Below are 20,213 nucleotides of genomic sequence, written 5' to 3' on the forward strand. Positions count from 1 at the left end.
GGGGTGCCGCCATTGTGATGCAACTATGATGACGCCCCGTGATACCCTATAATGCACCATAAAATGTTCAAAATGTTCAACTTTAATGTGAAGTAGGTACAAAGTTCATGGCTTGAAAATACTGAAGATTAATTCATGTGCTCTGTGAGTAGCTACCTTTATAAGAGTTACATAGTTCTTCAATATGATTAACATAATGTAACTATCATAATGTCCAAGTTAATAATAGTTACTATGTACTGAGCACTCACCACACTCTAGGATCTGTGTTACTTGTTCATGTATCTTATCTCATTTGATCTCCTTAACAGCAAGTGGGTATCTTTATTCTTATTTTCAGATGAGGAATCCATGTCTTTTAAACATTGTGTGGTGGAATTTATATATGAAAACCCAACTGGTTTGAATCTAAAGCTCACACTAAGCACTCTGTCCCTATGATGCGATGGTATATTCCAGACCAGCATAAATTATCACCCTCTAAATTTCCAACTGGAAAAAACTAAACAATTTCCAATGTAAAGAACCCACTTTCACTTCAGACAAAGTAAAACACTTTCAGTGACAGCTATGCACAATTTGCCTTCACCTAAATAAGAAGAAAGAGTGGAGAAAGGAAAGAACAGGATTAGTACAAAATCAAAATTTAGGAGAGCAGAAAGGTTCAACAGTATAGTGACAGCCTGCACACTAAACAAAATCTCCACCATCTTTTGAAATCTGTGGGCAAGGCTCTGAATCCCTCTGAATCACAATAGCCTCATCCATCAAAAAAGATGACAATGCAGGCAGGCCCCTGCTTTACCTTGGAATGGGCTCCGCCACCTTTCTAGTCTGGTTTTCCATTCTTGTTCACACCTTGCCGTCTGGTATTCGTTCCATTTCTCACTTTCTGCTAGGAAGGGGAGCAGGTCTTCATTTAATCTACCTCTTCATTGCCCCCATGCATAAAAATAAAACAAGTAGATTGCACAAAACATGCTCTCAACACATGTCGATTAGAGAGAAGACATGATTCATGACTGCTTATTTTATCCTACTAAATGCATGGTGTTATTTAGCCTACTTTACTACAATATGCCATTAAAAAAATACGTAGCTTTTAAAAAGTTTCCAAGAATTAGGACAGATGCACTGTGACCCACATTCCTAAAAGAGTTGTTTTACTGGAACAATCACAGAAGAGATATATATATCTTCAGGACAGAAACACTAAGAGACAACAATGCTTTTTTTTTTTTTTTTCCTTTCTTCCTCAAGTCAAGAAAAAATCAGTTCTGGAGTTGTCTCTACATCAAAGTTGGTCATGTTAAGCAGTTCCTTCCCCCTCTCACGATCAAAAAGCCCTACTAGGTTCTAAATGGGCCCTAACAGCTGGCCCTTTCATCTTGGGATTCAAGAGGTACAGAGTTGGGCACCACCCTCCATCCAAATGCTAATACACTACCAGTAGAGATGATTCCTTTAGGATAAATATTATTCTCCCCAGACACTCTTTTCAAAGAGAAGTTTAGTATAAATCCCTTTCATTAGAGAGAACAGAGATTTTAGAGTCAGAAGAACTTGAAGTTAAATCCATCTGGCTTCTGCCGCGACCAGCTGTGTGAAGTTCTCCTTGCTTTGTAAAGCTGACATTGGTCCCTCTCGTAAAACAGTTTGGAAAATAGTACTTTCCTAGCAAGATTTTTGAATGAGATGGAGTAGCTAGAGTGTACAGTTTGGCAACAATGCATGCTCAATAAGTATTCGTTTTGATAAGGACTTTGGACCACGTGAAGAATGGGAAGAGAGGAGGTTGAAAATTCTAGCCACGTCACAGTAGTTGACGGGAAAGGACCCTGGGTTGAGACAGGGGCCGATGTTAAACAAAGCAGCGTCTCATTAGGAAGCGCGCGCTCCAGTCATTTAGAGACCTTCTTTATCCTTGTTAAAGACACCGAGCTATCACTGGTAAGTCACTCTTGTCTTAAAGTACTTTTACATCTCACTACGAAACTTTTCTAGTTAATCCCTGCCGTAGTATTAAGATCAGCCAAAGCCTGTTCGGAGGATTTTCGGATAGTATGGGATTTTTAATGTCAGATACTAGCTCCCAAACCCAACTCCCGCCCTCGAATGTGGAGCTGGTATTGCTTCAGCTTGCAGTGGGGGAACTTTCATTTCCTCCCAGCGGCTCCCGTGCTCGCGGGGGGTGGGGCGCCGGGCATCCGTGTGCGGTTTTGGGGTAGTAACCCCTCCCGGGGCGGCCGCCCGCCTCCACCCACCTCGCCGGCCGCCGTGACGTCACGGGCGATGCCCGGGTCCCCGCCCGGCCTATAAAGCGGCAGGTGCGCGCCGCGCCTCCGGAATGTTCGCACACCTTGAACCCGCGCCGGAGTCGGAGCCCAGGGATCCCGCGGCGAGCCCAGCCGCGCCTGCGAGCACAGCCGCTCGGTGCCCCCGTCCCAGCTCCCCGCCGCCACCTCCTCGTCCCGCCCGCAGCTCCCGGCAGAGTTGCCCCAGAGACCGCGACGCCGCCGCTCCGAGGGACCAATGAGAGCCCCGCCGCTGCCGTCGGCGCCCGTGGTGCTGTCGCTCTTGATCCTCGGCTCAGGTGAGGACACCCCGGCTCTGGCCTGCCGGGCGCCTCTCCCGCCGCGGGCAGAACGGTCACCTCTTGAATTCTGCTGCCGTTTCTCCAAAACCCGCTCTCGGGAGGCGACCCCAGCTCTGTCCCGCGGGAGGTGGTCACGGTGGCTCCCTGCCTATAGTTAGTTACTCCCTGGGAGGAAGAGAAAAGCGTGCAGGTGTTTGAGATGTGCCGGGCCAGCAAGAGGATGCCGGAGAATCCTTGTATTTTCACTTTAGTCCTGATGAAGGAGAACTTAGAGATCCTGTGATCCAAACCCTTCGTTTTACAGGTAAAGAAACCAAAGTCCAGAGAGGTGCAGTGATTTCCTCAGACCATCGAGCAGCGTAGTTAAGTCCTGGACGAGGAGCGCAGCCTCCTGCCTAACTTCTCCATCTCCTCTGTCAAGTGACTTTGTTTTTACCCTTCTAGAGGTCCTCGCATCATCACAGGGAGAAGTTAAAAGCATCACTCTAGGGCTGTTTTTTTTTTTTTAAAGACCTTGATAAAGCAGGGGCTTGAAACTTAGACCCCCAAATTTTAACCTAGTCTGTAATTTTCTTCTCTATGTGAGAACAATAAGAAACAATTGCAATAAGAACAATTGTCAACTACTATTTATATTACTTTTTACATTTTATATAGCTATTCTTTTTAAAATGTGAGCACGTATTAAGAAAATTTGGTATTGATCTCTGGAATCTGTTTATTAAAATGGGACAGGTAGCATTCCAGCAAACGCAAAAGCGTTTGGTATGTGACATGATGGCAATGTTTAGACATTGCCTGTTAAGTAATTATATAAAATTAATTTGCCTATTTGGCAGTATTTTTTGATGTGGAAATTAATGTAGACTGTCTGTGAAGAAGAAAACCTTAATGAAAGAAGCTCTGTAATTGGAACAGCTGAGTTTGCTTGTTGGCAAAATGTGATGTTGGTTTCGTAAGTGACTCAGTCACCAACAATAGCACATGTGCACTAATTGCTTTGATATTAGAAGGTAAACAGTTCTCCCGAATGCAACTGACTGGTGAGAAAAGGCATTCTCCCTTACCTTTGCTTTTCTTCCCTTGTTCTTGCTCCTACAGCCTATTATGCTGCTGGACTGGACGTCAATGAAACTTACTCTGGGAAAGGGGAACCACTTTCTGGGGACCACAATGCTGATGGATTTAGTGTTACCTCAAGAAGTGACGTGTCCTGGGGGAGTGAGATTTCTCCCGTGAGTGAAATGCCTCCTGGTAGCGAACTGTCCTCAGGGATCGACTATGACTACGCAGATGAGTACGACAACGAACAACAGATGTCTGGCTATATCGTGGATGATTCCGTCAGAGGTGAGTAGAGGGTAGGGTAGTGATGTAGCCAGTGAGCAAAGGTGCTTCAAAAGGAAATCTTTTCTCCCAGTCTTCTGGTGGCTTTTTGTGTGTATGATTGTTGTGTACCCTGCTAGGTAAGCTACGAGCTGAGATGGAAAGAGCTACTTGTGGCACACCTTGTATGTATGGAGCTCTAACAAACGTTTTAGGTCTATGAAGTGTAATCTTCACAACAACGCTATGAAGTCGGAATTGTCATTTTACAGATGTGATAAGTGAAGCTCAAAAGGGATAAATGTTCTGCCCAGAGTTCCACAGCCGGCCAGCAGCTGAGCCAGAGTGAGAACTCTGGTCTGTTTGCTTCGAGTTACTGTGTGCTTTCCCACTGTGCCACATGACCCCCATTCTGAGAAGTGGGCATAGACCAGTCCTGTCTACTTTGTATCTCAGCTCTTACATCCACCTCCCCACCACGTTTCCCTAAATAACTGCATTTTAACACAAAACAAGGGAGTAGAAAGAAGTAATGCGAAAAGAACGATTGGACCTTAGCCTTTAAGTATTAGGTGCTGAGAAATTGGTGATAATAATAGCAATACCACTTTCGGGAAATATAAAAGAAGGATAAATATGCCTGGATTTTACATTGCTAAAAATCACTATTTAACTAGCTCAGTAATAGTGACCCACACTTTTCTTCTCCTTTGCTATTATCTGATCTTTAAAAAAGAGCATTTGCTTAAAATGAAGATACCAAAGTAAAGGGCCACATTATTCATCACCCTCATATCACTTTGTAGTCTGAGAGAAGATGGGGTCATCAGTAAATCAGACCTAGGTATCCCAGGAGCATCTAGCATCGAGGCAGGAAGCAAGCTGTTCTTTCTTGGCCTTAGTTTCCCTGTCTCCTCCCACTCTGTCCGGCTCCCAGAACTGGTGAAGAGATAATGGTTGATACCACAGGGACAGTGCCTGGATGAAGTGGCAGTTGGGAAGAACTTTAGCAAACATTCCACTTTCCTCCCTTGCATCAGAATTCTGCTTTTACATAAGGTGGGGAAGGACCCATCTATAATTCTTAGTTTGGGGGGGATGAGATTAGGCTGTCAAGGCTCTAGAATCTGTTCTCTTAAAGATGTTTCAAGTTGTTAACATTTCAAAAGGCCAAATAAATTTTTGATGGTGTGAATGGCTGGTGCCTAGAATTGCAGTGCATTGTGAAACAGAGTGAAAGGTAAGCCTTGGGGTTAATGTCTATTGCAGCACGTTAGTGTAGTGACTGTATGTCTCTAAAATTTGTAATGTATCTGACAAAGTGCAGTAATATTGACTTACAATGTTTCTGTTAGAGGACTTATCCCAACTTGTGGTACTTTTTTATCATCAGAAGAAAATTTCAGTATAAAAATTGCAGCTCAAAAAATGTTCTGCCCAATCTACCACCTATTAAACATTGCTCCTAATCTGACTGCTGTTATAATAACTACTAAAATACTCATAATATTTGTAATTTCCTTAATCACGGGGTTCTATCTTTGATACCCTTCCCTATGTTTCTAGTGTCTTCTATCTAATATGTGCTGCAGGACCATTATAACTAATTGTATTATGACATTATGATATTTTCCTCTTCTCACTGGCTCTACTAAATCTTGCTTAGATAATTCCATACAGGGATTAGTAGAACAAAATGCACAGCTCTAACATGGAAACTCCTCCTCCTTCTACTTAGCGTGAGGGTAGGCTACATCCTGCATAACTATAACACTGAGCAAAGGTTTCTGTGGTTCGGAAGAGTTAAGCTGAATCTCTGAAGCATCAAGCACAAATATTTCTGGACCCCCGTTTTTTCAAATAGATTGATCACAGAATTGAGCTCCCTGGAAGGTATCGATCAACTATAATCTGTTGTAATCTGTGAGTTGGAGAAAATTGGTGAACGCTAATATATAATTCTCAGTTTCCTCCACCTCAAGTAATACACGCTAATTCCCAATTATGACAGTGAGCACAAGACTGACATGAATAAAAAAAAATCATCAAATATACTCAGGTCTCACTTTAATTAATGGCACTGACCTTTTCCAAGAGAAAACATAGTAAGTAGGGAAATTATTGGCTTTCACATCCCAGCTATGCCATTTTCTAGCTACATGTCCTAGGGCAAGTTACTGGTCTTTACTCAACTTCATTTTTCTCATTTGTATCATCTGGATGGTAATAACACATCCAACCTTGGTTTGGGTTTAATTAAATTATTGCTCATTACCAAGAACTTGGATGTATTAGAAATTCAAGAAGTGTTTAAAATATTCAATGAATTTTCTTAACCAAGTATCTTTTATTATCAATAATAATACTGATATAAATAAATTAAAGACATGTTTCTACATTTATACGACAAAAGGGTTCGGATTTTTGAGTGCCGCACAATACATTCTCTTTTTCCATCCTTTGTTGTGTATGAATTGTGTTGAATAATGAGGCCAATATGACTCTTCTCCCCATTAGCTTCTCACTGGTAGGACTTCTTTCCCTCATGTCTCCAAAATGGTATTCAAGATGAAGAGAGACTGTGGTCAATAAATATTTTTTTTTTTTTAGTTGAACAGGTAGTTAAGCCCAAGAAAAACAAAACAGAAAGTGAAAAGACTTCAGATAAACCCAAAAGAAAGAAAAAGGGAGGCAAAAATGGAAAAAATAGAAGAAACAGAAAGAAGAAAAATCCATGTGATGCAAAATTCCAAAATTTCTGTATTCATGGAGAATGCAAATATATAGAGCACCTGGAAACAGTAACATGCCAGTAAGTTTCCCTAACTTACGTAGAATTCTATATTCCTAACACTGTGTCTGAAAGCTCTAGCTGCAGAAAACCATTTATCTTCTTCAATGTATAAACCAAGGGTTGGCAAACTTTTTCTTTAAGAACTACATAGGAAATATTTTCAGCTTCATGGCTCAAGATTATGTTTGTACTTATATCACCTACTAAAATATAGCCATTTAAAAATGGAAAAACCATTCTTGTCTTAACATGCTGTAAAAGACCTGGCAAATGGCCAGATCTGACCCATGGGCTGTAGTTTGCTGAACCCTGATGGAAACCACCATTTTACAATACAAATTTTATAAAACCTCCTGTTAAAAAGGAGCTAAAAGTCCTTTTCACATAATGTTGTTCTGGCTCCCCACCCTCCCAAAGCCGCTAGCACATTAAATGATAGTGGAATGTATTAGCTGCATAATCAGCCACTGAACTCATCAGTTGGTCATAGAAGGATCACAAAGAATGAAAAGGTGTGTCTTCTTGGAATATCACACCCAAACTAATCTCAACTTGTTCTTATACTAATAGAGCTTTGGGTCAAATGCATTCTGTCTCATCATTTTGCAATACAAACATATGGCATGACCTTTTTTTTTTAATGTTAGAATTAATTGTTGTTTATGATCTGGAAAGTAGACATAAAATATACAGAAAGTTTTCAGTGATTATAATTTTAAAATGTGGGTTGTTTGCAGATGTCATCAGGAATACTTTGGTGAACGATGTGGGGAAAAGTCCATGAAGACTCACAGCATGGTTGACAGTGATTTATCAAAAATTGCCTTAGCAGCCATAGCTGCCTTTGTCTCTGCCATGAGCTTCACAGCTATCGCTGTCATTATTACAGTCCAGTAAGTATGGCATGGCTTAAAATTTCCTGACAAAATAATGCCAGGTTAATTCTTTTCAGTAATTTCTATCACAATGTGGTATCAAATTTTAGATGAATTATTCTGTTGGTGACACATGATCTTTGGTCATATTTGTTCATAAGCACTTCATTGACAAAGATCACAGAATATGGTCAAATATATATTACTTTGGCCACTATTGAAACAATATATGAAGCCCTTTTCTTGAACTTAAAAATTGATGGTCTTGTTTCATGTTTTATGTTTAATCATGGTTACTTCCGAGTTTCAGAGTGTTGGTATCTTCTGTGACTGTATTAAGCTTAAGCAAGCCTCCCAGAAGCTAATTAAGGCCTGATTCAGAGTAGGTTGTCAGGGGCAGGGAGGGTATAGCTCAGTGGTAGAGCATGTGCTTAGCATGCATGTAGCATGTGTGAGGTCCTGGTTCAAGCCCCAGTACCTCCATTAGAAAAAAATATATATATAAACAAATAAATCTAATGATCTCCCCCCTCCCCCAAAAATAAATAAAACCAGAGTAGGTTGTCAGATATACTGCTTTAGTACTAAAAAAAATCACGAAGAGCTTCAAACCAGACCAGGCGCCAAGAAAAGATATGTCTTCTGCTCCTGTTAGAATGCAAAATTCTGAGTTAGGAATATAGCATGGTGCTGACCGACTCAGAGCTTATGATGCCTGTTTTGTTATTGTCAAATGCAATATGGGAACTCAATTATTAAAAAAGAAAAATTTCCTCCATATGCCGCGGCATAGGAAGCAAGGACAATTCTATTACTGTTCTGTTCCCGCAGTGCCTTCCCTGTGCTCATAATAACAGGTCACATACTTCCCTGCATGACCAATGAATGTTAGGACTAGACTGTTCTAGGCAGCAGACACTGGTGAATATGTAAAAATGGCATTGTCTGTCAAACAAAAGTCAGTGAATTAAGGAAGTTGGGGGAGGGTGTGAATGGCTCTGTGATGACTCATGTGCTACTAGAGCTTGGGAAAAGCAATAGACTCATTATTCTAATTTTAGGTCTTGGTAAATTACTTTAACAACTGGATTGTGTACATGATCTACTACTCCTGCCATTCAGGAAACAAGGGGTTATCTTCTGCCATTGTTTACTACTATTTTAAACTCAGATCAGATAATAATAAAATGACACATTAAAAAAAACCGCTTTTATGATGCATGTAAAGTTTGATGTGTGGTTTAAATTAGTTTTGCACAGCCTAGAAATTATTTTGATCTGTTAGTACCTCAGATATGCAAATATGTTTGGGAAACATACCCTCAGACAAACCATTACTATTTGACATAGAAGGATAGAAGAAGAAATTGCCAGTTAGGGAAGATGTTTTGAAATAATTATTTCAACTTGTAATTATTCAAGTTGGAATATTTAATAAATTCTTTGGAAAAGTATAGAAAAACCTTGTCCTTTTATATTCTCCTTGTATTTAAGACACATAGCAGATACTAGCTGCTTTTTCATAATTGAAGTTAATTTTTCCCCAAACATCACAACTAAAATTCTTAGGATTTTAATTACAACATTTAGTAGATAAAGACCTAGTAAAAATAGAATTGCTTGTACAATACCAAGACATTTCAGACCATTGACTTTTTTGGTAGCAAATAGTAATATATAAAACTAGATGTACTGATTATATTTACAAATAGATAAAACTCAATTTGTTTTGTAAGCCTGTTTTTAAAAATCTAACCGTTCAAATTAGTTTGTGTAAGCATACAGATCTTCTATGGTAAAACTATACTATCTTCTTCTTCCTCCAATTGTGCATGGCACAATTTGTGCTAAGTTTGGAGGAAAAAATGGATGTGTTCCATGTCTTCTGAAAGTTTGCATCTCAAGGCACATTTATTTAAATCTCAGTCCTTTGGAAGTATGTTTTATGACGTCAACATAAAGATCCCCTTAAAAAGAACATAGGTGATACTGTTTTAGCTGGGTTTGGTTTTTGGTTTGGCGGAGTGGTCCATCAGTATGTAATGGTCTATAAGGACTTACAAAAAGGAATTCCTTGTATTCATAAAAACCCCAGACACTATATACATGAATAGAGCTTTGATGACAGTAGAATATCTTGTTCTCCAAAGGCTTCGAAAACGATACTTCAGGGAATATGAAGGTGCAGCAGAAGAACGAAAGAAACTTCGACAAGAAAATGGAAATACACATGCCATAGCATAACTGAAGATGATATTACAGGTTTGAGTTTTAAAAGATATCTTTAAATAATATCCTATGATTAAAAAATAACATCTTATTATCTGAAGAAAAATGAGAAAAGCAAGTTTTCTTAAATATATGAACATTGGCTACATTAAAGTCTTATTCTTTGAGCATGTGACAGAATTCAATGCTGAGAGCAGACTATATCCTTAGTATCATAAAGGATCTAATGATGAGGGAGACACAGATTCTATTCTCAAAGAACTTAGTGCTTAATAGATAGGGAAAAAAAAATGTAAGGAACGAGAATATTAGGGGGAGCAAAGAATGTGTCCTAAGAGAGGAACTAATGGAATATGAGGAATTTCCAGTGAAGGAGAGAGAGAATCCAGTGGGATGCATTTAGGGAGCAGGAAAGGATGTGTGTGCAGATGGCATTGGAAGTGAGCGTCAAAGAACTAATGAGAGTGGGATAAGCAACTGTAAAGGGAAAGGAAAATTCATACTGTGAGATGGACTAGATTATATTGGAAACTTTTGAAAAATGGCCCAGTTCAAATGGTGTTGGGGAAGATAAGGTTGAGATGGCAGATTGAGCTCACATGGTGGCGAGCCAATGTCAGGGAGCTTGCACCACAAATGTGGGGAAGTGGAAATAGCAGGCAGCATGTCTTTTTAAATAAAAGGGAGAAGAGGTGCAAATTTGAGAGATAGATTGGTTACAGTATATATAGTAGCTCTTATTTTAAACTTTTTTGTAAAGGGAGAGGTGAGCATGTGGTCAGGAGAGGAAAGAAGGTATAGAAAACTGAAGTGAACAGCTAGTGAAGCAAACTTCCAGAGGAAGAGGGAGACAAGGAGATCAAGGACACACTTCAACTCGGTCAGAAGAAGGAACTCCATTTCCTAAGACATCTAGGAAAGATGTCACATCCTTAAGTTACTCTTTTCTACCCCCAGTGGATTCAAGAATTACTTGAGGTGCTTATTAAATACGCATATTCCTATGCCAAATCCTAAATCTACTAAATCAGTACTTCCGTTTTTAATTAACGCTCCAGGTGCTTGGAGAACCACTATGTTTAGCACTGGTTAACACAAGCCTTATGTTCTGAGCCTGTTACAGAATTAGCCCAATAACTCATGAGACAGATAATTATCCATGCCAATGCTATATTCAGTACTTATTCATCAAAATGTATAAATGAATTGGCTTCATGTTCTGAAGCTAAAACCACCAACATGAATAAGGGTAATTTTTGGTTATTTAGGACTATTGAAATGTCTCAAAGGAGGTCTGGGGTGACTTTAGGGAAAGGAACATGCTGGGCTGGCACACAGTGGCTGCCTATTAACTGGTAGCTGCTGTTATTATGCCCTTGGTACTAATTACCTTAAATTAACTGTGTATCATAAATACACTGAGCCATTTTAATCTTTGTTTGTAATTATATCCACTGCATAGATTTGGTTTGGAAAACTATTTCTCATGACTGTTGCTGTGGTTTTATTAAGCTGAATTTGATGACACTGGTTTGAGCATATGCAGTCTTCAGTCTAAGTAGGCCTATTACCAAAGCAGATCTGGAAGTGGGATTCAAGTTAAAGTGCTAGTTTGTTTCTGGAAAACTCTTTGCATTTTCGCAGGACTTCTTAGAGAAAAAAATTGACAGAAATTCTGATTCCTGATTATTCTTTGACATTTTCTTAAAGCTATGTTGCAGTTGAGCGTATCCTTAACTCTTTATTTAATTCCCAACAGGGTATCAGATCGGAGTTGCTGCCAAGTCACAAGCATGAATGATGAGTTGGTTCCTCTTTTCAGTGGATCATAAGAAAACAGAACCTTTTTGTTCTGATGGTTTTAAACTTTCAATTGTCAGTTTTTAATGCTAAGTCTTATTTCTGTACATAAAGATGCATGGAGATAAAAAGTATTTTTTCAAGTTGTAAATAATTTATTTAATATTTAATGGAAGTGTATTTATTTTACAGCTCATTAAACTTTTTTAATCAAACAGATTGAGAGTCTGAATATTAGTTTTGAGAGTGTAAGACTTTAGGTTATTTTTCTCCCAACACATGGATGATCTTTAGATGATCATTGTAGAAGGAGTTCCTTCTCCTTCATTTTTTTTTAATGGTTTCGTTTTTATTTATAGCTTTTCTTAGAAAACACTCTTAATGGCAAAATTATAGAGTCACTTATCCCACAAATACTAATATCCCAAACTGGTCTTTCTTATTCTATATAGGACTTGTTCCAGGTCCTGTTAATTATGAAAGCTTCTAAAATCAACACATGCAATGGCCTTTCTGTTGCAGTAGACACAGATATTATAAAAGAAAGAGATTATACTGCTTATCATCATCATCACCACAAGAATAGGTTTGAATTTGACATTTCGAGAGAACCAGGAAGTATTTAGATTTGAGACCTCTTTCCCTAATATCATGACATAAATGTATAAAGCATCTAAAACCTACTCCTTTTTTTCCTCCACTTGCTACTCTTTTCCTAAGCTATTTTAAACAAATATGTCTGTATTTGTGGTGGGTGTTCTTTTAAGAACATTAATGTTATGGAATGACTCACAGTCTGGTTCCTGGCTGGTCAACTAAGTTACTCCCATGAAAAGCAAAACAACCTTTATAATGTGCAGGGAATACCTTGAGAAAATTAACCAATTATAAGCATGATTTTGGCAATCATCTCGCAGAATTTCGTAAATGAAAGGTGCCTCCAGCATCAACACTTCCATCTGTTTCTAGCATCCCATTCACCAAATCTTTGCCCTCTTAATCCTCAGAACTTCCTTAGAAGGTAAATACATTTTATAGGTAAGAAAAGTAAGCCTTAAAGAGATTAAGTAACTTGCCACACAGCTAGTAAACGGCAATTAGGCTCTGTGGCTCCAGAGCTGGTTCACTTAAACTCCAATCTCTTCTACTTTTCCTATAGTCAAGGTGTTTGTTTTTGGTTTGGAGAATACTATCTACATACCAATTTGGCATGGTTTAAAATTGCCACTCATAAGGTACTTAGATTATTTCTTCAAATTCAGATAAGATGACACTTTTTATCTACCTATTTCATCTTCACAAAGTTTTCCAGTCTATAAAACTTCCCTTACAGTGTAGAATGCACACCTTAGTTTTAGCCCACTCAAAGAGTAAGAAAGCTGAAATATTTATCCAAAAATTTTATTCACAATTTTTAAAATACTTGGGTGGGTGAGATTAATTCCCTGGTCTGTGTAGGCAAAGTGAACTCCAATAGCCAAAGAAAGTCCTCTGGCAATGAAATACAGGTGGGTTACAGGAAGGGCCAATGTGCTTAGAAACAGAATCGCCCCAGGGTGTATAGGTGGGGCAACTGCTGAAGTGGCTGGGTTATTGCTGAACAATGCAACTCTTACTTCTTAGCTACTTGGTTATTCATTCAATAAATAACTACAAATAATTATTAAACTCCAACTATGTACCAGGCACACACAGTTTACTGAAAAGCAGCATCTCGTAAGTCCTAAGGAGAAGTATCCATAAACTTAGGAACAGAAGGAAATGGCAGAATAAAGGGTTTTAGGCAGTGTCAAAGCAGGTAGTCATCCACTCAGTAATTAATAATTCACTTTGTTTGATGGATTTGACCCTTATGAAGTATGACTAAAGTAATGACACTGGTTTTCTTCCATGGCTTAGAAATCAACATAATTCCTTAGTAATACCTTGTTTAAATATATTCACCTTAATCGCCAACCTTTCAAATTACATATATGTATATATATCTTATATATATATATACACACGCACATACACATATACTATGTCCATTCAATCATTAATTTAATAAATCTTTATTGAGAGTTTACTATAATCATAGTGATACTCTCGACAGTGAAATTTAACCTTCTTTCAGGTCTCTCTGGGGAGACCAAGTGTGTGTCATAAATGGCTCTGTGTGTGTGTGTGTGTTTGTGTGTGTGTGTCCTGATAGTGAGGTGGTTGGCAGTTTAAGTTATAATAGAATACAATCAGAAAAAATTTTAAAGGATAACAAAAACTGTTGTATGTTTGGATATTGCACATTATAAAAATCTACTGAGTTAAAAATTATTTTAATGAAAATTACAAAATACTTAGAACTGAATGAAAATGTTTTATTTGTCAAAATGTATGACACTCAGTTAAAGTAGTACTTAATAGACAATTTGTAGATTTAAACATATTTATCAGAAATAAGAAAAGCTTAAAAGGGAAAGAAACTTAAGCTATGTATTAAACTCAAAATTTAGAAAAAAGATCAATTGAATAAACCTAAGGAAATAGGAATAAAAATATTTACATAGGGCAGAAATAAATGATAAAGATAATTGAATAACAAAGCCAATAGGCTATTCTTTGGAAAAATTAATAAGATAGATCTGTGTTAAAATTGATCAAAATGAAGAAACAGTACATTAAAAAAGGTAGAAAGGAAAAGGAGAATTACCTACAGGAACAACAGATTTTAAAAGTAAGAAAAAAAGAGAAAAAGTATTAGAATTCACATTCATAAATAAATTTTAGTAGCTTAAAGAGACATTACTTTCCCTAATAAATGACATAGAAAGGTATGATACTCTAAGTTTGCTTAATTCAACTGTCCAACAGTAGTATTAAATATCCAGGTCCTTTCCCTCTTGCTACTGTTCTGTCCTCATGGTTGTAAGATGGCACTAATATATAAAAACCCAAGATGTAATGGATAAATGTCTACAAAAGTGCCAAAAATGTGAAAAATGTCTAATAGTAAAAATAAAAAACTTAAACCAATAAATAATAAAAAATGGAGTGATCAGAGCTCATATCCCCATCCACCCAAAGAGAAACTGAACCCATATGACTTTATAGTAGTTCAGAATATAGAGAAAGAGTGAAATCTGCCCAGCTTAATGTATGATGCTAGTGCCAATTTGTACAACAGCAACATAAGGAAAAAAAATATGGGCACATTTTACTTATGACCATAAATGTGAAAATTCACAAGTATATTCTTAAAATTACATTATGAGAGTAGAGCTTTTACCAGAAATGCAAGGAAAGTTCAACATAAGAAAGTATACCGTTGTTATATAAAATAGAGTTTAAAAATTAGACTTTTTTATTATGCAAGATAGAGTTCAAAAGTGTTTTCTTATTAAAGGCAGAGAAAGCCTTTAAGTGCAAAATTTACTTATAATTTAAAATATTTTAAAACTAGGAATAGGACACTTCTTGTGTTTGATAAAAGCTGTATACTAAAATAAACAGCTGAATTTATACTTAGTAGCAAATCTATAGATGCTTTCCCTTTAAGATTAGGAATGAGGCAAGGATGCCCATTATGTAACATAGCACAAAAATTCTTACTAAAATTGAAAGAAAATAAGTAAACATAAGAGATATAAGAATTTGTAATAAATATATGTGTCCCTGTTTGCAGATAATATGATAATCTATCTAGAATAGCCAATACAATCAGTATGCCAACTATTAGAATTTGTAAGATAATTCCTTGAGATTGTCAGATATAATTATAAAATTCCAAAATTAATAGTACTTTCCAATGACAATTTATCTGAATCTTAAAAGATAAAATAGCACTCATATTTGCTAAAAAACTGTAAGATATACATGTATTGAAAATGAATACATGAGATTTCATTTAAGAAAAATGTGGATACCTCTTAAAGAAAACAAAGAAATCTGTCATGGATAAATACTCCTTTCTCTTAGACTGTAGACTGTGAACAGGTTAATTCTCTTTCTGAATAATCTTTAAATTCAACAGAATGCTAATCAAAATTCCAAATGGGTCATTTGATGAACTTCATATACCATATTCTATAATTTGCATAAGAAAAGAAGTGAAAACTTGCCATTTTGGGGAAAAAAGCAAAACAAGAAATCTTATATATAAAGACATATACAAAGTAAAGTAATAAAAGAGTGTGACTCTAGAGTAAGTATGGCAAAGGGACTAATGGAACAACACAGAGAGCTCAGCGACAATTTATAGCATGATAAAGAGAGCACTACAAATTAATAGGGAAAAAATGACTGCTTAGCAAATACTGTAGAGAAAAGAGTCTCAGAACGTGGAGAAGAATAAAATCGGAGGATTACCTTATATCATAGTCAAAGGTAAATCTCATGAAGATTAAATATCCAAATGTGAAATATAACACTGTAAAGTCAATACAAAATGATGCAGGAAAATATCCTTGTGAGTTAAGATTGAGGAAGGATTTAAGTAAAACCTCACAATTAAAAACAATCCAGAGAAAAATGAACTATTTTTTGATTATGTCAAAATTAGGAAGTTTGGTTAAAAGAAGAATGTCATGGACAAATTTTACAGACTGTTGACAGAAAGGAGAACTATGCAATGTCTAATGCCAAAAAGGGATTATGATATGTAAGGGATGACTAAAAATCAACATGAAAATGCAGGACCTTCAGCTTAAAAGGGGGAAAGTTTATGAGCAAGGAATTCCTAGAATGTGAAACCTAAGTGAGTAACAACCATGTTATTTGGACTAGTACTGGCCCAGATGTTGCTTTGCTGAGAATTAGCAAAAGTCAGCTTTTCCTCCAGACAGCTATTGTCCCAGGCCAGGCCAGGACACACAGCGTGGGTGTGGGCCGGAGCTCAGCTCCCACTCGCATTCTTGATTGGATGCTCTTTTGTAAGCACCTTGCACTCATCTGTATATCATGGCCCTGAATATAAAGAAATGTTCAAACTTACTGGAAATGGTAGAAATACAAATCAAAAACACAACAGAATATCTCTTTATGCCTGTCAGATTTGCAAAAATAGAATGACGAATAATTTTTGCAGAAGCTTGTGGACATAGAGACCCTTAAACATTACTGGTTGGAGGTTAGCCTAGAACTGCCATTTGGGTAGTACTTAATCAAATTAAAAATAAATATGTCCTGTTACCCAGAGTGAACATATTCCTAAGACATATAGGCCCACAAAGGGACGTGCATGAGGATGTTCGCTGCTGTGTTGTTTATGATAGTGGAGAATTAGATATAATCTAGCTGTTGACTACCTAATAATGCAAAATCAAATGTGGTGGGTACACACTGCAGAACACAATGCAGCAATTAGAAACAAATGAGGTATACTCATAGTAGTATAGGCAGATTTTGTTTTAAATATAAAATTTTTAAAAGGTAGTGCTGAAGCAGATATGACATAAACCAAGACAATTTACAATTGCTTACATTAATTAAATACACATTTTACAAATGTCACAAATTATATTAATTAAATAACACTTGTGTTTATTAAATATAAAAACTCACGTAAAATATTAGAATGGTTGTAACAGTGAGGGAAAGGTGACCAATAGGAGTTGGGAAAGTTGTGGGGAAGGTTATAAGAATTAACTAATTAAAACAATGGGAGGTCTAACTGAGAAGAATATTTAATTCAGTCCTGTGCACCCAAGTTCAAGAAAAAAAAAAAGAAACTGAAAAAAAAATGCATAAAATCATGATAGGTGAAGGTAATAAATATGAGACTTAAATTATGATTAAATTATGGGGTTGAGGGAGGGTTGCTGTAGACCAGATAGAAGGCCTCACTGAGGAGATGTCACTTAGTTGGTACTTGAAGGCCAAGAAAGGACCAGTCTGAGAAGAGAGGTGTGGGGGCACCTGGTAAGATAAGGATGGAGGAAATTATGAGGCCCCTTGAGGTGCTGTGATGAGGAGAGAGGCAGGGAGGGAAACTAGGCCAAATCTTCCACAGGCCACTGGCATTTAGACCCGTGTGTGAGCGCAGTGGGGAGTTTGACTTAAAAGTGGAAAGTCTCAGAATCTGATTAACGTACTGTGTTGCTACGTGGAGAATGAACTAGAGGAGAAGGACGGAGAGGGGGTAGATTGATTGCTGAGGTGACTCAAGTCTTTCAGTGGGTCAGGCGAGGGATAAAAGTAAATTGAAATAGAATGTAGTGGCACTGGCAACAGAGAGAGATAAGAAACTTGGAAGAACATGAAGGACTTAGCCTGGAGGAGAGAGAATTGGGGGAAATAAAGACTCTAGTTAAATCTTTAAACCTCATCTATTCAAAAGTAGAATTGCTCTGTTACTCCAGAGAAAATAAAGTGTTTCTGTTGTTTCAGTTCTTAAGGGTTGATTTTGTTCAATGTAAGTAAGAAATACCTGAGAACAACCTAACAGTAGACTTTACTGCAACTGCATTTCTGAATTCTCTGTTAATGAAAACATGTAAGCGAAGAATATGTCTGAATCCTGGCAGGAGGGAATAAGCAGTCAAGTGAAATCTGTATAGTATGGAGAGGTTGGGCCAACTGACCATTATGGTAGCTTCCAGTGTTAAGTAGCGTTCCTCTAAATACTTCATCAGCATATGTCTGTTACTTAAGAAAAAAATTATCATACTTTTCATACTGCTTTAAAAATTTCACTTAAAATATATTATAAATATCTCTCCATATCATTAAATATTATTATATAATATAACTTTTAATGGTGTAGATTATCCCATACTTTGAGCATGGCATGGATAAGTTTGAAAGTGGGATGGAGGGACACAGTATAGGAAAGACTTTCTGAATAAAATGTATGACATATGCTATAAAATTGTATGGAGAGGAGAACAATGTTGAAAGGACTCTCTTACTGGGCAAACTCCAAAGCTCCAGCATGTAAGAACTAACTTTAATTAGGGCTTAAAATGTGTCACATGAGGTTGAAGCACTTTGCATGTATAAATTTTTTCATTCCTTACAACAATCCAATTAGATATTAACCGCCCATATGACACATGGAGATACTAAAGCATAGAGTTATAGTAACTTGTTCAAAGCCACACAAATGATAGATATAGAAATGAAATGCAGGTTTCAGGCTCTCTTGCTCTCATAACTACCATGCTATCTCACCTTAGGTATGATATTGGAAGGGGTAGAGGACAGACATTAGCAGTCTTCACCTCTGGTAAGTGCAAAAGTTATACTTAGAAGCAATTCCACAGAGCTCAACAACAAGTAGATTGTGAGTGACATACATCACATTTCCTTCTCAATTCATTTGGTGCATATCCTCTCTAGGTAGGGAAAATTCCTGAACTCTTTTTTTTTTTATATTTTTATTGCAGGATTCTCATCTTGAAGGCCGAAAATTTGGTGACGAAGTCATACTTCACTGTCAAGAAAATAACTGGAAGTAAACCCAGAGTGAACTTAAGAATAATCTTATTGCTTATACAGATTTGGTGCTTCATAAAAGGTATTCTACATTACATGAGTTTAATATCATTCACAGGAACATAGCATGAACATTCATACACACAGCAATTAGTGGGGATATTTTATTTCAGAAATCTTAATGTGTGCTGCAGAGCAAGGCACTGCATACCTCTGTGACCCTTACCCATAAAGGGAGAGCACACATCAGTGAGGGACTTATTTCAGGACACTGGCTCTTAAGGACTCTACTATACCACCCATGTGAGTGTAGACCCTTTAATACCCCCACTGCTTAGACATTAATCATTTAATCAATCAATCATTAATTAATTCAAAATAGTCTGAGATTCCAAGAATGGCCTGAAATCAGTGATGAATTAATTTTCAGGTATTTCTCTTAGTCAAAGGCCACCTGTGAGTGATTTGGCGGCTTGCCTCCAGGGTTTCCCCCAAGGGCCATTTCAGGCACATGACTCATTCCCCAGAGGCTTTTAGAACCAGTAACCTCAGTGCTAGAGACAAAGGCTGGAGATGTGTCTCACTAAATAGCCTTCAATTAAAAGGGAGCAGATAATTGGCCAGGATTTGATTGGAGACAAATCATGGACAAGGGAAAAAAGTAATACCTAATTCAATCCCAGTCAGCTGATTCTGTCGCTCAAGCCCCCAGAGGATTTCACGGAGTCCAAGCAGCTGATTGTGCTGGACCACCAAAGGCATGGCGCTAACGTGCTCAAGTGGCACATGTGCTCACCGAAACGGCCAGTGTACTGAGAAGGGCCTTTAAGGAGCCTGTGTCCACTACTGATCAGGACTGGACCTGCTGTGTGATTTTGTATTTGTCTTTTTTGCATGCCATTCTCCTTCATTTATAAAGATTCAGGCCCCTCCACTGAGAGAAGCTAATGTATCCTAAAAAATATTATGAACATAATAGAGGCCATATATGACAAACCCACAGCTACCATCATACTCAATGGTGAAAAGCTGAAAGCATTTCCTCCAAGATCAGGAACAAGACAAGGATGCCCACTCTTGCAACATTTGTTCAGCAGAGTTTTGGAAGTCTTAATCACAGCAACCAGAGAAGAAAAGGAAATAAAACGAATCCAAATTGGAAAACAAGAAGTAAAACTGTCAC

At 37.5% G+C, this 20,213-nt stretch overlaps 1 protein-coding gene across 3 annotated transcripts; it reads left to right on the forward strand.

The window, feature by feature from the left end:
* Nucleotides 1–57: 57 nt before the first annotated feature.
* On the forward strand, nt 58–19,104 carry AREG (amphiregulin). Of its 3 annotated transcripts, none has more exons than XM_072941400.1 (7): nt 58–144; nt 2,482–2,593; nt 3,698–3,946; nt 6,533–6,734; nt 7,454–7,609; nt 9,742–9,853; nt 11,580–11,754. In XM_072941400.1, exons 1-6 carry the CDS (start codon nt 136–138, stop codon nt 9,833–9,835), a joined length of 822 nt encoding a protein of 273 aa, XP_072797501.1. In that variant the 5' UTR covers nt 58–135; the 3' UTR covers nt 9,836–9,853; nt 11,580–11,754. The 3 variants fall into 3 exon arrangements, with proteins under 3 accessions (XP_072797501.1, XP_072797496.1, XP_006212596.1); XM_072941395.1 differs by lacking the exons at nt 58–144; nt 11,580–11,754 and adding exons at nt 1,848–1,950; nt 18,982–19,104; XM_006212534.2 differs by lacking the exon at nt 58–144 and adding an exon at nt 1,849–1,950.
* Nucleotides 19,105–20,213: the final 1,109 nt, after the last annotated feature.

This window comes from Vicugna pacos, chromosome 2 (genome assembly GCF_048564905.1).
Source record: "Vicugna pacos chromosome 2, VicPac4, whole genome shotgun sequence".
NCBI lineage: Eukaryota > Metazoa > Chordata > Mammalia > Artiodactyla > Camelidae > Vicugna > Vicugna pacos.